We start from the raw sequence: 18,105 nt of genomic DNA on the forward strand, positions 1-18,105 counted from the left end.
GCACTCACATGAGTTTACTTCTTTTTCAAATCCTACTTAATTGAATTGTTTTTTTGTTTTTTTTTTTAGCTACTTAGATAATATCTTTTGTGGATGTTTTTGTTAACCTTCACAAGTTCACCTGAGATGATACTATTTGAAAAGAAAAGAGCATTTGGTGAAATTTAAAGATTAAAAGTCCCCTTGAGAAGGTGCCAGTGTTTTCTAGTTTTCAACCAAGTAAAGATAAAATACGGAAAAAATAATATGAAGAAATGTTACGCATTTCATGTCAATCACGTACTGGTAGATTTTTAAGTAACGAATGCTCTTGGATTTCTTGCAAACCTCAGTCACGTGTTAGGTGAAACAACAGTGTTAGGAATTTAGTGTTAGTAAATGGAAAATGTTAGATGGCAACAGGAGCATAGGTATAGCTAAGTAATGGGGAAACATCTTGTTTTGAAAAAGTGATTTTTCACCCAAGTAAAATACTTTTGGTACATATGTAGTACTTAAAAGGTTAGCCCTGGGACAGGGGAAGGATCTTAACAGCTTAGGTATTTCTAATAAATACTTAAGTTAATGGAGATGTAAGGGAATTTTTTTATAATTCAGGAAAGAAATTACAAATTCATGGTGCAATAATGTAGAAATAAGGCATGTTTAAAATGCTCATTTATTCTCATGTTTTTAGCTTTTTCGAAACACTGTGTAATATAGACTCTTCAGTGAATCCAACTGAAAGCTTTAAGAGGAATTTCTTAAATATAGAAATTAACTCTTTAGGAGTCACTCTGAACTAAAGATCTTGAAACGTTTTCCCTCAGTGTTCATTAGTTATGATTAGTAGCGGGATGTTAGATTTCTAAGACATAGTAAGAGAAGGAGGAAACACAGTGGCTTCGGATCTCCTGGGTATATTTACTGTCTGTGCCAAAAGCTTTGGTTTGTATTCAGACCCCGTCACAAGAGGTTTTGTCCCAAGATCTCATCATGTGATTATAGGTAATTTAGAAACTGAGTTGGTTGTGAATTCCAATTTCCAAACTTAGATTCTTTTACAGTAAAGCCACTGTTTTACGATGGTGGAATTGTTTTCATTTTGAAGTTTTTAGAACAGTACCATAGATACATGACACTTCGTTTTTATTTAAGCTGCATCTATTTCGAAACTGAGTGTGATAGTCTTAAATATGCATACGTTACCTTTGTTTCCTTCCTTCCTCTTCCTCTCCAGCCTACCTCCCTCCCACCCCACTCCAAGATCTGAGTAAAATCTTGTACATAAAAAATGAGCGAGTCTTCTTTAAAATTACTAAATGACTGACTGTGAAGCCCTCCTCTCCACCCCCCACTTTTTTTTAAGTAGTGGAGATCTGGAGAGACTATACTGAAGGATGGGTTTTGTGTAATATTTCTTATCTCCCTCTTCTCTTCCTGTTCCCTTCCCCCATGCAGCTCTTACAAGCAGCTGGATTTTTATTTGTGCTTGGTTCAGGGGCAGGGGTGGGTAGTACATGGGTGGAGTTAGAAGACCAGATGCATCCTGATCATTTAAAATCCTTGATGTAAATGAGCTAGGAAAAAAAAAACTCGTTAATACTACTGGGTTTTATGAAGTTTAATACTTAAAATTTTTTTTAAAATGGGTGGTGTAAATATGGTCTTAATTAACTTTTCTAGTTTTTCAGAAGCAATTTATCTTAGAAATTTTTATGCAAGTGTATGTTTGATTATATCCCTTTTAAAAAATAAACAACTGGGACCTAATATACTGGAATTTTTTTTCGTATCATTCTTCAAAATCTACTTAATTCCTCTTTTTCAATAACATGGAAAAACTGCTTTATATAAAGTGGTTCTCTGCTACTTAACAATATAAAATATAAAATGATTACAATATAGTTAGGTAGTAAAGAGCTACATTAATGAGTTTTGCAAACAGTACAACTATGTACTTAATTCCTCTTTAATATATAAGATATTCTATTGTATGGATAAAAATGTTGTATTATGGTAACTAATAATAATTAGTATCCTAAAACTATAATGATAATGGCATTAATACATTGTATTTATATATAAACTTCACATTTTGAGGATACAACGCAGAAAATAACCATTAGAAATTTTTTTTTCTTTTACCAGATTTTCAAACCCCTGGTTGAAAAAAGTATACTCAATTCAATCACTGCAGTAGAATTCCTTATAGATAAACAACTGGATTTTTTAACTGAAGATAGTGCCTTTCAGCCCTACCAGGTAAGAAAGTTAAGGTTGCTTTTACACGTTAAATTTTGATTAAACTCACTGATACTCAGATATTCTTTTAAAACTCAGTTCCGGCTATCATCTATGTGTGTAAGGAACCCAGTCAATCCATTCATTAATTTAGACTATAGGATAAATGATTCATGTATCCAATTAATAAATACGTAATGAGAACTTACTGTTAAGCCAGGCAGCAAGCATTCTTTCACTGGGAATACACAAAAGAGGAAAATAAAATTTCTGACATTATTAGTAATGTCCGTTATTAGAAAATAACTAGTTAACGTTAGTATAAATTATCTTTGTCTCCAGCTCTAAAAGTTAAGAATTAGGTCAATTAATGTTAATTAAGTGAGATGAATGTTTATTATATGCATACATATCAATTTAGCATAATAGTAGTTCATTTTCTTCTTAATTGGGAATTTTCCTTCAGATTGTCATTAATTGAGTAGTTGAGTTCTTAAATTTTAGTTCCCAGTTGCAATTTAAACACAAATACATTTAATTGGAAAAACATTTTCTAGTAGGCTTTTAAATTTAAATCATGTGAAGAAACTCAGATCAAAAGTAGTAAGCTATATTTTTTTATTTTTAAAATTGTTGAATTTCTAGGAATTCTACCAGCTAATTTTTTAAGGTAAAAATAAAAATGCACAGAAGTTTGTTTTCTTGGTATATTTGGATTTTAGACTGAATTAAGTCTGTTTATAGGTTCTTTATAGGTTTCTTTACACCTAAATATTTAAAATAACTGCATTGAAAGAAAGGATGAGTGAACTAGTTTGACTTTTTTCTTAAATGGAGCTGAAATCCATATTACTATTTCATTTCAGAATAGTTACCGTTTCTCAAAATAAAATGTAGAAGCATTGTTTCCATGGAAATAAGAGCTTGAGTTAATGAGCAGAGATTTGTTGTGTGTGCAGTTATAATACTTAGGGAATTAGAGTAGTTATGTGCTGCTTCTGTTAGAGCTACCAAATTGTAGTGATAGTTCCCTCAGTTAAGTGTTATTTTCTATCTTAAAGTACTATATAGATGTGCTTTTGTCTTTTCATTATTTTTATTTCAACAGATGGCCTTGTTTTTGAACTATTAAGTTTCTGCATTTTGTTTACAATATTTATAGCTAAAAATTCATAGCAAGTCCCAGTCTAATAGTGGAGGTGTTACAGCTTTTTCCCTTGGGTTTTATTTTGTTTTGTTTTTCATTGTGAATACCATTAAGTTTATTATAGGCTTTATTAAGACTTTTTTCATTTCTAACAGTCTTTTAGTGGGAACTGGACTATCTGAATCCAGGTAAAAGCAAAGGGAACTTCTAACTCTTAACTGTTTTCTTTTGTTGCTGATCAGCACTCTGAAAATTTCAGCTTGGATTTGATTTAGAGAAGTGAAATCATCATGTAGAAATTACTTTTAAAAATAAACTTTTGCCAGGTGGGCTAAAACGCTACAACATGTTCATTAAAAATTACAAATGATTGAAACAATGTGCTAACATTTCATAGTTTCTTTTATTCATTTTTAAACTGTTTTAAATTCTGATAATTCTAAAATAAAGGCACATGAGTGAAAGTCTTATTTGGTGAATTGTTTGATTGTCTTTGTTAGTAAACTATTTATTTATATTGCTATCAATATAAGTCATCCTCTATTCTTGAAGGATACCATATCTCCCAGAGGTGAAGTGATTTAAACATTTATGCTTCACAAAGGTGAATTCTTAACTCAGAGAAACCAGAAGGGATGACACTAGCAGCACTTGATTTAGGAAACAGCTTGTCTTAATTTTTGAATTTCCTAGGAGTTTCAAAAGCAATTTATGGTGTACAGTAGTTTTTTTTGTTTGTATTTGAACTTTTACATTAAATTTTTATCAGGTAAAATAACATAAAAATATTTTCTTCAGTGTGTAAATGATAGACACTACCATAACATTTTGAATGAGAATTTACTCCAGAAACCTAAGATCGCTCAGTCTAGTTTTTCAAATTTATTTATTTAAATATTGAAGTATACACTTTCTAGGTAAAGGAAACAATTTTAGAGTTCATATAATTAGAGTGGCTTTATCCCAGAATGCTTTTCTCTGACCAGTTGTCTAAACAGTACATTAAATTCCTTGGCATCTTAAACATGGCAGCTGTTACTGGCATACATTTTGTAAATAATGCCTCAACATATCTTAACCTTAGGTTAACCCTATATAAGTCAAAGGGAATTTAGGGAAAATTGAACAAGTTTTTTAAATGGGCTTCGTTTTTTCTCATTTCTTTAAATTTCATGAGGCAGTTTCTTTTCAATCTGGATGTTAATAATCCTTCATAGACTTTTTAAGTGTGATGGAGAGAAAAGTCTTTGAAAATGGCCTTTGTGTTAGAATGATGAGTATGTATACATTTTGTTTCAAAAATTCACACAAATGGTGCTTTGCTGTGAATTGATTTAAACGTTTTTGTAGTGGGAATTCCATACACCATCTTTCTTCTTGAGTTCTCAGCATTTTATTCTGTAGTAGTATGTTCCCTTTAGTTTCCTTGATAAAGTTTGTACAGCCCTAATTTTAATATATCAGAATGGTAATGTGAAATAATGGTTAGGGAACAGATGACTTCAGATTAATACAGATCCTTTCATTTTTAGGCCACTGGTTAGAATCCTGCATTATCTCTCTAAATGATTTCAATGCATTGAACATCAGATGGCATGTATTAAATTAGTTGATCTGGTTGGTATTTTTAGGTGACATGAAGTTGGGGGATGGGCTGCAACCATTGTAGATCATAGTGTTGAGTATATTGGAAACAGTTGAATGAGGAGAAAAATCACATCAGCATCTTTTAGGCAATGCAATGGATGCATATTAATTAGATCACTGAAGCAGCATACCATGGTATTGTTAATTCTGTTTTTTCCTTCCTTATGCACACAAATGAGTTTCTGCTTCCTCCTTTTAGATTTTCTGATCATGCCTGGCTGCAGTTAATTTTCTTTGAAGTACAGGGGGAGGGGAAAAGAAAGGAAGTAGGAGGGAGCACTGCAGATTCTACTATGTATCTCAACTGGCTGGGAAGGAGAAAAAAACAAATTAGTTGTTTTAAAAGATGCTTTACATATGTCAGTATTTTTTTAAGTTACTGTGACTTCTGTGGTATTGTTGCTTTAGAGAATGAGTACAGATGTTCTAAAAAAAACTTCATTAAACTTTGAAGTTTTGATCCAATTCATAAACAGTTTGATAATGAAATATGAGCACTTAACTTTTAGCATGACTTTGAAATCATCTTGTCCTGAATTTTGGCTTCTGGCCATGTACACGCCTGCAGTTTTCAGGTTAGTTGCTTCACAGAGGATGTAGAATAAATTATTTCTTACCTGAAAATTGTACATGACTCGTATCAACTAATGTGGGTTGGTCTGCCTTGCTAGTCCAGTATTTTGTAGGGATCACAATCCTCTTTGGGGCACCAGTTTAAAACTGGTAGAGATTTGAAGCAGAATGTGCTTGTTCAAAATTATACCCTATGTTTATCTTAATTATATATTAAAATTCATTGTAGTAATGAAGTATTTTCCCTAGAATAAGGTAGAATCATCCTAGACATGAGGGAATGATCCAGTTTGACATTTTGGATTATAATCTGATAAAAGTTTAGTGATAAGACTATTCATATTACAGTTTTTATTATCATAGGATATAGACATTGAACTACTTTACTAATACAAAGTGGAGTACTATTTGCTGTGAATTGAAAAGGGAGTGAGTGGAGCAAACCTGAGTATTTTCTTAGTACCTGGAGTAAAGATTGCTTAAATACTTGAACCAAAGAAGAGTCTTATATTAATCAGTGTGAGTGTGTCTTGACTGTGTCATATCTCTGTATGTCTATCATTTCTGTATTCCTCAGTGAAAAAAGTTGTTTTCCCAGTTTCAGTTCATTTTGACCCACAATTTTTCCATCATTGACGATACAAATTTATTGGCTGTGATTTCAGGATATCCCTGACGTAGTTGTTGCTCAACACTTCTAATTAACTAAAAATTTAAAAATGACTGCTTATGAGAAGTTTCTAGTAGTTTAGGGAGTGGAGTGTAGCAGAGACGTGTCTTTTTACCTTCTAAATTATTTGACATAAGTGAGCCACTGATGGAAGTTTGAAAATCTTGGTAGTAGTTTGGCTTATAAGCAGATTTATTCCTCAAGGGTACTATGACGATAATTGCTAATAGTTTACATAAGGAAGTAAACAGAACATCATGTTAATATTGCTTTGGTGGACAGGGAAAAGACTTGTTTTTCATAGTTTTCTTTACTCTCACTTAAATTTGTAGCAAAGATATACCATGTTTTAGACCTTTTTTTAAAACTAACTTTCCTGTAGAGGAAATGGGAATTTGACCTGGTACAGGATTTATTGGTATAGTTATGTAAATGTTTCTGTCCCAGAATTCCTCTCAGATTTATTCTCTTTTTGGTATCAAAATTACTGCTCCCTCATTAATTTTACCGAAAGAAAAAAAAAATTGACTTCGAGAAACTGCCCAGCAAACTGTTGGGTTGGTTTTTTTTTTTAAGATAGGAATTAGATTTTTTTTTTTCAATATTGACTGAACTTGGTATTAATATGTTTTATAGGAATTTGTATGAAACACTGGAAGCACGTCTCCTATTAGGATATGAAAGTGGAGCCTACACTCCCCGCCCACCCATGAATGAGGGCATCTGCAGTGTAATTAAGATAGGAAAGACAGAGGTCAGGAGCACAGTAGGTGCTATCATTTCATTATGAGTGTTCTACTGAGTGTTGACTCACCTGATTTTTCCCCAGAAAGGAGTCTTTAAATGGAAATTTTATGCTTAGACTCTATTCCCCTTTGACTTAACCCTTAAAAATTTTTAATGTCTGGCCTTGGAAACATCCCAACTGATTTCATTCAACAGTTATTTAAATTATGTGGTTTTCCTATTCATAGCTTCCTGCTATTGCTTAATGTCTTTTAAAAGTTGATAGAAGTATAAGTTATAGTCCTCTTTTGCTTTCAAGGCATTTACAATCCATGATAAGAACTTACATATTTCAAAAATTTTTTCCTTGAAGTATACTTGATTTAATGAGTCAAAATGCCTAGTAAAGACTAGGAATACAAAGAACAGAAAAGTCAGTAAAAATTTAAATGGTTAAGTTTCACGAAGGAGTTAAAACTTGAATACGGGATTTATTTGGATGGAATTGGAAGTGAAAGAATAAAGCAGACATTGGCAGGAGGGACAGCATGGATCAGAAATGAGAGGAGGTAGATTTAGGGGACAATAGATCAGTGTAGCTAGAGAGGAGAGCTTGCTTTTCAATAGTAGGCATCAAACTAGGTAAATAGTGTGTGTCAGATAAAAGGGGAAAAGGACTGCTAAATACAGTTACTTAAGCAGCTTTTATCTTGTAAGCCATATGAATCATTGGAAACTTTGAAGCAAGAGCATAACAAAATTCTCTACATTAACAGGGACATCTGGTTATTATATAGAAGCAGCTAATTGTTTTAAATCTTCACTAGTCTTTTGTCCTAGAGACTCAGTCTAGCACAATGTTTAAGACATGAATTTTGAAGTCAATTCATGCAGACATTGTTTCAAATTTTAACTTTACCATTTGCTAGTTCTGTGACATTGGAAGAGTCTAAAGCATTCTAAATCATGGTTTCCTCACCTATGAGATAAAGGCACTATCTCCTTCAGAGTTGTTAGGAAGATTAAATGAAATAGTGTATTAGAAAGCTTATTATTACAGAGAAATCACTCAGTAGAAGGTAGCTATTTAGACATGCCCTAAATTTTCCTTTTTGTAGGTGGTGTCTTAAGCCTTTCTTGTAGATATTTGAAACTTCCTTTCTCTTCCATATGAAACTATTGGATATTACTCTTCCACCATCTGCATCTCTTACTTTTAATAATCTGTCTTACTTATTTTTTCTGGAAGTCTTACCATTCTTTCTGCAGCTGGTGCTAGATAAACTTTTTTGTTGTCGTTATAAGCCATGGTCAGTGTGTAATAGAATATGGCTTTGTCATAGTGTTTATTCTCTTTCTACCCCTTTTTAAGGGGTATATTTAGATAAGATTCCATAGTGACTTCTTAAACTGTCGTTCTAAGAAAATGATATTACAAAAGATGCAGAAAGAACCCTATTGAGGTATTACCCTCCTCAACACACTTACCTTTTTTTCCTCAGAGGAGTCATAAGCCCCATTTGCAGCTGATAGTTATTTTTATCTCAAAAAAGCATAAGTGCTACTTAGTTACACAATTGCTTTTCTTTGTTTGGCGGGATGAGAGCCCCTGTGGATATAGTACTATGGTTTGGAAGTCCTTTATGCAGTAAGAGTTGAACTAAATGACCCTTGAAGTTCCTTTCTAACAATTAGAGTCATAATTCTGTGAACCTGCTCAAGGTGGAAAAACAACCATTTCTGGCCAACATTAATGTAATCAAGTTAATCCCTGAATAATTAAGTTAGTCTCAAGAGAGAGAGACATTCAACCTAAATCTACGTTTGTCTGAAAAGAGAAGTAATGAGTCAGGTAGTGCCAGATGCAAATCAGAATTATGCAAAATTGGGTTAAGAGGATTGTTTGGGATAATAGTACATACTAAGAGCTTCCTTTTCTGTATTTTTCTATATCCGTTTTCTGAATTACATTTTGACAGAAGTTGAGCACATTGTGTTTTCATATGCAACTCCCTTTTCAATTTCAGTTTGCCTTTATATTACCATTTGATTGAAACTTAGAGGTGCTTTGTTACCATAAAGTCAGTAGAAAGGAGAACTGTGAGACTGTAGGATATACACTGTGCCAGGAGTGTAAAAAATACAGGATCATAGCCATAGTTATGAACTGACTGCTAGTGGACTATTGGCTTAGTAGGATCAGTATCTGTGGCAGGCGTTGGCCTGGGGGCGGTCTAGGAGATGAGGCCAGAGCTGGAAGCTGCTATTGTGTAGTAGTTGGCTTTATTCCATTTCTGGTCAAAAGTGACAGCTTGCAATAGTGGAGCCATGCTGAAGCCTAGAAAGTAGGATGGACTACAAGAAAAAGGGGAACCAGTAGCTAAAACGGAGTCATTGTACTTCCTTATTTAAGCAGACTTTTTAAAAATTTTAAGTTGATACATCTTGTTTTAATATTCAGTAAACTTGCTGTGCATTCTCTTTAAGTACGTCTTCTATTTGACTGATTTTATATTGCCATAATTTCAAAAATAGTATGAGACACGCTTATTAAGGTTCCACAAATCAGGTATGTTGATTTCCCCAAGTGCATATCTGCTGCCATTAAGAAGGGAGTTCTTCATTTGTAAAAATTGGTTGCAAAACTTAGTGTGCTGAAAATGTGTCTGTGGAGTCCAGGAACATGTTATTTTGACTGAAATTTGGCCCAAGTATGAACAGTTCTGCAATATTCAGATTAAAAACATTTCACAGTCTGCAGTAGTTCTGTCTTGGTCCCAAAGTGGCTATGATCATATGCTGAAAAATCTGCCAGTCCCTTCTTAGTTTTTTATTTTTCTGACTGCTGTTATGAATTTGAAGTATGTGAAACTGTACTTGTAGGCAGCAGATTCTAAAGATTCTAAACCACCACTTGTTACCATTGAGAAGGATTTATTTCTTTTTGCCAATCAAAATAGGTTGATATTATTTATTTATTCCTGTTGCCCGACTGCAAATTCTCACACACAGCCATATTAACTCTCAAATTAAAATTTTATTTTGCTCAGTGTGTTGTACATGTTTCACATTTGTAAAGATAGACAAAATTTCCATGTGCATTATTTTAGTTGATTTTTGTGTTATTCTTACAAGGAAAACATTGTATTGTCACTTTAATTTTGTATAATCCTTTCAGAATACATAAATTAATTTAATCCACATAAATCGGTGAGATGTCTAATTTACAAATGAATAAGTAGCAGAAATAGAAACCTACTTAACCTAGATTAAATTTTAAAAGGGTGGATATAAATATAAAGATGAAACAGGCAGTGTCATGGACATCCAGAGCAGGAAAATACAGCTAAACCTTATTTGGAATGGAATTAGGAACTAGAAAGTCAGGAACTCAAGTCACATATTCCTTCTTTCTCCCTTCCTCAATCTCCTTTCTGCAGATAGGTTTCTTCTGCTTACTCATAGGCTTTGCTTCTCACAATACCAGTTTCCATGTGACTTTTCTGTATCAGTGGTGACTCGCCCACTTGCCTCCTGTCTTTTATAAGACCTTTTAGATCTAATGTTTGTGTTTCTTAGTACAATCAGTATAGGAACAGGCAGTGTCATGGACATCCAGAGCAGGCTGAAAGGAGAAGGAAGACATACGAGGAAAGGAGAGAATAAATAACAGCAATTTTTATAGTCAAGAAAAGTGAGGTTCGGGAATTTGAGACTTGGCTTCTAGATTTACACACCTAAGGGGTAGCCTAAACAGAAGTTGAACCAAACACTTAACAGCAAGATATTATTTCTGCTAATACCACCTGGCCTTTGTGAGCCACCAAATGGGAAATGTCTCTTATTTACACATTATTCCTTTGTTTAACACTTCATTATTTGTCTTGGAGTCAACATCTTTACTAAATATAATTAATGTTTTCCTTAATTGTATTGCCTGTGCATGTTCTGTCAGCTTTTCAAGCACTGGCATTAAGCTGCACTCTCTATGCATCATTTTCAGACTTCATTTGTTCCCTAGGAAAAGGATCCAAACAGATTTAAGATATTTTGCACTCTTTTTTCTCAGCTGTCTGGTTTTCTCTGTTGTGCATATAGGTATCCTGAAGTCCCAGTTTGCTCAGAGTTAAAAGTGAAAAACAGTATTTTAAAATGAAGCCCTTCTAAGCCTTTACCAAAAAGATCGTCTCTAAGCTCCAAGTCTTCCTAGGCTTCAGACTGAAGTAAAAACCACTAGCTCTTAGTCAACAAATAATAGACTGGGGCCTTTTTAATTATGTATTTTATTTGAGTGCCTGCCATATTGCATTCAGGAATACAAATACCTAGGCTTCATAGGACTTATAATATCATGGGAAAAACACACAAATATGAAAGTAAATATAGGCAAAATGCATTAAGTAACAAATAGAGGGATACAGAATCTACCCTGATGTTGAGAGATAGGGAAGGGATGCCCTTATTCTTAGAATAGATGACCTCTGAGTGTCTCAGTATGAATAGCAAGTACCTAACCCATTAGGACAGCAGGAATGGCTAAATGCAGGAAATGAAGCAAATATGCAGAATGTGTGTTGCATGGTCTGATTGCATAAACCCTAGCCATATCTTTCTTGTGAAGATTGGAATGGTAATGAGAAGGAGCCTTTTAAACCATTTTTAGTGGGCTTATCAGACTGACCTCAACCTTGTCCTCATGGAGTAAAGGAATAATGTACATTTGTTAAAAGAAAACAAACAGTAAAACTTAACTATTTAAAACCATTTAAGTAAGTATACAATTCAGTGGCATTAAATATATTCGCAATCATCTCCCTTTCTATCTTCAAAACTTTTTCATCATCCCAAGTAGAAACTCTGTATTCATTAAGTGGTAACTCCCCATTTCCCAATAATTTAATGTCCTCAGCTCCTGGTAGCTTCTTTTCTATTTTATTAATATATTCTTTCTTTGTCTAGTCTAGACTTGGTCTTTTTGTGACTTGCTCATTTCACTTAATGTCTTCAAGTTTTAACATTTGTTGTAGCGTATGTCAGCATTTCATTTATTTTTTATGGCTGAGTAATACTCCTTTGTGTGTATACACCACATTTTGTTTATCCATCTGTTAATGGATATTTGGGTTGTTTGTACCTCTTGGCTTCTGTGAATAATGCTGCTGTGAGCTGGTATACAAATATCTATTTGAGTCCCACCTTTCAGTACTTATTCATATATGTCTAAGAATGGAATCACTGGAGCATATAGAAATTTGTCTTACATGTCTTACAGCCAGACTTTTCCACAATCCCTGTACCATTTTACCTTCCCCATGAGCAAAGGGTTTCAATTTCTCCATATGTGTGAGAAGAGTTGTTATTTTACATTTTGTTAATAAGCCATTCTAATGAGTGTGAAGCTCTTTGGCTACTTTTGAATTTAGTTGGTTTTTTGGAGTATTATCAATTCCTTATCAGATCGATGTTTTGCAGATATTTCCTCCCATATTTGGAGTTTTTCTCAGTGTTTTTTGCTGTATAAAGTTTTTGATTTTGTGGAAGTCAGGTTTACCTACTTTTTTGTTGTTGTCTATGCCTTTAGTGTCTCTATGCCTTTAGTGTCATACCCAAGAAATTACTACCAACTCCAACATCATGAAAAATTTCCTCTAAGCGTTTTATATGATTTTAGTTCTTATGTTGAGGTCTTTGACCCATTTTTAATTGATTTTTATATGGTATTAAGGATCTAATTTAATTCTTTTCCATGTGAATATCCAATTTTTGAGCACCATTTGTTGTAAAGAATTGTCCTTTCCATTTTGAATAGTCCTGGCGCCTTTGTTGAATACCAGTTAACCACTTACTCTATCTAAAAAAATTTTTTTCTAGGCTCTTAGTCTGTCTATCTGTCCTTAATGCTAATATTACACAGGTTTGATTACTTGTCACTTCTCTACAACTGTATGATTTGTCCAAATGATTGTTACCTCTAGAGCTAAATCATATTAAAGGATACTGTTGTGCTTAACTGTTGAGATTTTCTGAAGCACCTGATCAGTCTTTGGAGTTAGGCACAGACCTGTCTTTTAGAGAAGGCATGTTTTTTTAAGATTCAAGGAAAAAAGATATGGTGATGCTGAACTACACATATAGTCATTCATTTATTGCTATGTGCCAATCACTCTGCTAGATAGTGGGAATTTAAGGACAGATAAAATACTTGATTCTCTTTCAGGTCAGGGGAGAGACATAAGTATAATTATAGTAACATGCCAAAAATTCTAAAAGAGTTATGTTTATGATGTTTTACACTATGGAATCAGTTTATGCAGTAATACCAGATATTTGCCTGTTTGTTTTTCTTGATTTTATTTTTTTCTCAGAAGTCAAGGATTTAGAAGATGGTAAAGAGACAAAGCTAATAACATTTCTCAGTGGGGGGGACTGTATTAGGATCCTCCAGTGAAATAAACCAGTAGAATGTGTGTATGCAAGCATGTGCTTAGTGAGAAAGGGAGTGGGAGTGGGAGGAGGTTTAAGTAATTGACTCATATGTTTGTGGGATTGGCAAGTCTGAAATCCATAGAGTAGGGCGGTAGTCTGGAAATTCTGGCAAGAGTTGATGTTGAGTCTAAAAGCAGTCTGGGGGCAGAATCTTTCCTCTTTGGAGGACCTCGTTCTTTTTTCTCATAACCTTCAGCTGATTGGATGAGGCCCTTGCTCATAATGGGGGGTGGTCTGCTTTACTCAAAGTCTACTAATTGAAATGTCACATCTGAAAAATACTTTCACAGCAACATCTAGACTGATGTTTGACCAAACTGGCCAAATTGACACAAAATAACAGTCAACATTTATTATTGATAATTAATTCCTTGCTTTGTAGTGAATTGTAGGACCTCAAGCATCTCTGGCTTTGAAATGGTTAAGTGCCTGTGGTACCTCTTCCCAGACATTATGCTAATGAAAAGACCTTCCACACATTTCCATTGCCTTCCATTTTATTTAGATCTATTGGACTATAGATTAAGGTGACCGGACAGGTAGAAGCATTCAGTCATGTCAAGTCAACTAAGAAGTGGTCACCAGGAAGTGGCCTACCAAGTATTGCCAGAAACCTACGTGTGAGGAAGTAACCATCATGCCTTTCTGAATGTTAACATAACAGTGCTTCCTCTTGATTCTTGATACTGTTATGTTTTCTCCTGGCTATCAATGATAGTCTTCCAATTCAATCTAATTCCAGATGAAATTTTTATATCACTCACACATTCTCCAAACTCTTTAGACTTTTATTTAATAGTTATTGGATAAAGGTTATTAATTATAAATGGATATCTTTCTATCATATTTGCACTTAAACAGGGATACCTATATATCTCAAAAATGTAAGTGATTATAAAATTTAACAAGTTTTTTGTTTTGTTTCAATTTTTTAATCCAGTGCTTTTCTAAATGTTCTTTTTTTGCATATCTTATATATGATTTTATTATTATATACAGTACATTTTATATTAATGTTATACAATAATGTTATACATATAATACATATGAATGAACAAGGCTTTTTTTTTTAACTTGTTTTTGAAGTAATTATAGATTTGCAGAAAGTTGCAACAAGTAGTACAGTGAGGTCCTGGGGTGTCCGTCACCCAGTTTCTCCTAAGGGTTACATCTTAACACAACAGCTGTTTTATTCATTTTTAAAAGCTGGATATAATAACTCATAGTCTATTTCTAAGTTCAGTTAATTTTGATACTTGGTTGTAAAGCTGTCATAGCTGACAAGGTATCTTAGAACAAGATGGAAGAAGCTCATTGCTGAGGCACTCCTAAAACCATGGTATTCATTTTTCTCTCACATTCACCAACTGTGTGATGCTGTGGTTGAAACTGGCTAATGAATTTCCATCTTCCCTGAGGTCTGTTAGCTGTTCAATTTCCAGTTTTCAATTTTTTAATTTTTTAAATTTTTTTTACTTTGGTATCATTAATCTACAATTACATGAAGAACATTATGTTTACTAGGCTCCCCCCTTCACCAAGTCCCCCCCACATGCCCCTTCACAGTCACTGTCCATCTGCATAGTAAGATGCTGTAAAAATCACTACTTGTCTTCTCTGTGTTGTACAGCCCTCCCCATACCCACCACGCACTATACATCCTAATCGTAATGTCCTCTTTTTTTTTTTCCCCACCCTTATCCCTCCCTTCCCTCCCATCCTCCCCATCTAGATGTTCTTTGCCTGGGAGTCATGTGTTCTACATGGAAATAACATGTTATTTTTTCCCAGTTAATAACCCTTCTGCCATTATCAAATAGCCATTTTTGGAAGTAGAATTATTTCTAACAAGGCTGAATAAAAAAACTGCATATATAAGGCCTCCTCATATATATATAGTCTTCAAGCTTAAAGACCTTTAATTATCCAGTATGTGGACTTCAGAAAAGCAATATGTGAAGCACCTCAGAAGGTTTTCATCTTGTTACTCCCACATCCACTCCTATTTTCCACTTACTAAGTTCGATTGCATACTACCAGTTCCTTCCCATGCTTAATAAAATCTATTCTTAAGAATTTTACTTAATGTTCATTGCACATATGTGTATCAATCTAGTATCTGACCTTCATATTGTTAGTGTGGCAAAGGATTGTGAGGCTGTGCTTTGGCAGAGAGTGTGTAGTTAATGATGTTTACCACTGTAAAGGAAGACTGCTGAACTACTGATTTACTTTTATTGGTCTTGATCACTTCCATGGTATCTCTTCCCATTCTATCTTGTGTTGCAAATATATATAAAAATGTGTATGTGTAGTTAAATATTTATGAATTCAACTTGAGTGATGGCACAACTTGGCTAGCTCTGCCTTTTGCCTCAGCACTCCAAGAATTTTAGAATTGTCTGATTTAACGCTAATACTATTAAAATCAGAAATAATTCACAAATTAATCAAATTTTAAAATATAGAGAGAAGAACCAAAATCGGCATACAACAGTTAAAGAATAAGTTGCCAAATTTTAATATGATTCTATTTTTTAAGATACCGTCTTGTGCATACATACACATGTATAAAATGTATCTTTTTAGGGAATTTGGCTTTTTTGGGGGAGGCAAAAGTTATATTTATTAAAGTATTAGAATTTGATAGTAAAACAGTAGGCCAACTTGGATTCCTATCCCAACTCTGCTATTTCCTGTAAAATATTGGGCAAGACATAGAATATGCTGAACAATTTTTAATTGTTTATTCTATATTTGGTATATAATACCTGACTCATGACAGTGTTGCCACTGTCTGAGATAATATGTGTGAAAGAACTTTATACCCTACAAAATTTTTGTGACAATAAATGTGGTAGGAGTTCAGAAAATAAATAGGGTCTGGTTGGGTAAATCTCAGTTCATAAGATGTATACTTTGAAGAAGTCCATTAGAAGTAATTGTTTTTTAAACCCTAAGCAGACAAAATAGATGTCATTCACAGGCATTACCTACCACCTAACCAGTGGGTTACATAATTGGTGAATTTCCTATATTCTCCTAGTTTTCTTTTTTTTTTCCAGCCATGTTTCCTGTGGTATATTATTTCAACCATTCTTTCCAGCATCTTAATTCCCTTACAGCTTTGTCTTTTTGTCACAAACACCTTTTAATTTCCTGTCTTAGAACAGTCATACTGTTTATTTTCTCCACTTAACACCCTAAAAATGCCCAGTCCATTACTTATAGCCACTAGCCACATGTGGCTACTAAAATTAAGTAAAAGTAAATTAAAAAATAAAGTGTGTCAGCATACTAGCTGTATTTCAAGTACTCAAATTGCCATATGTGGAACAGGACAGATATATAACATAACCATCATCACAGAAAGTTCTTTTGGAAAGCCTTGCCCTAAATGCTTCAGAGCTTTTAAGGCTTAAAAGCCGAAGAAAATTACACCTATGTATTTTGGTGTCATTGTATTGTCTCCAATCTCAGCTGAGCCTTTAGTACCAGTTAGCATCCTTTTCTATACTCCTGAATTTCCATTTCCTAAAGCAGTTATTCTAAATTATCGCTACTCCACTCAGCTTCCTCCTTTTCTCTTAGTGGAAGACCTTTCTCCTATACCACAAAGGAAATTGAGGTTACCAAGCAGGAACCCCCTTAACTTCCTGTTCTTATACCTATTTTGCGTCTTTTCTTACCAACATTTTCTAAGGAAGTATCCCTTTTTTCTATGTTAAATTCACTTTTACAAATATTGGATACCTGCTATGTTCCAGGCACTACTTCTAGGTACTTAAAGTACAGCTATGAATAAAACAAAGAATTCCCTGACTCCATATAGTTTACCCTCTAATGAGAAGAGAAAGACAGCAAATAAAATAACTATTTAAGTATATTAGAAAAATACAAGTACTATGGAGAAAAATAAAACCAGATAGGAAGTGTTAGCTGAAACAAAAATGTAAAGACCCTAAAATGAAAGCATTCAAATAGCAAGGAGGCAACTATGTAGAGATTATTAGAAAGTCAAGTAAGAAAGGTAGATAAGTAGGACTACTGTAGGCTATTATAAAGATTTTAGTGTTTTTCTGATTAAGATTGGAATGGAAGCTTTTGGAGGGTTTTGAGCAGAAGAGTGATGTGATAAAACTTTTTTCCCCAAAATAATTTAAAACATATACTGACATAGAATAGTACAGTGAATTCCCATGTCCCTGTCATCTAGCTTTAACATTACCAATTCATGGCTAATATTGTTTCAGCTTACTGCTTTTCATGTAGTATTTTAAAGCAAATCCCACATACATTATTTCATCCCTAAATGTTTCTCTTTATGTTTGTGCATACATACTATGCATAAATAAATGTTTATATATAGTCAGTTCTAATTATAGTAGTTATGTTTTAAAAAGTTAAAAGTCTGAGCAACATCAGGAATTATGGAATTAGCATAGTATATTTATTTCTAATTTGCTTTGTCCTACATTATACAGCTATGAATAATAATAGTACTACCAGCAGTATAATTACTGAAAGCAATCTAAATTTTTTATTGCAGTTCTTTTCTTCTTTAAGATACATCCCACTAGAGATATACTCATTGAGGTTTTTGTTTCATATCTTGAAATTGTTCCTCTCTGCC

The 18,105-nt window shown here is 33.6% G+C and overlaps 1 protein-coding gene across 7 annotated transcripts in view; it reads left to right on the plus strand.

Moving 5' to 3' along the window:
- Positions 1-18,105, plus strand: part of JMJD1C (jumonji domain containing 1C) — a 380,729-nt gene that overhangs the window by 286,775 nt on the left and 75,849 nt on the right. For all 7 annotated transcript variants that reach the window (XM_037003016.2, XM_037003015.2, XM_073240986.1 and 4 more), the window contains one exon: positions 2,131-2,244. In XM_037003016.2, the coding sequence (XP_036858911.2) occupies positions 2,131-2,244 (114 nt within the window). The remainder of the gene's footprint in view (positions 1-2,130; positions 2,245-18,105) is intronic.

The sequence above is a fragment of the Manis javanica genome, chromosome 7 (assembly GCF_040802235.1).
Source record: "Manis javanica isolate MJ-LG chromosome 7, MJ_LKY, whole genome shotgun sequence".
Taxonomy (NCBI): domain Eukaryota; kingdom Metazoa; phylum Chordata; class Mammalia; order Pholidota; family Manidae; genus Manis; species Manis javanica.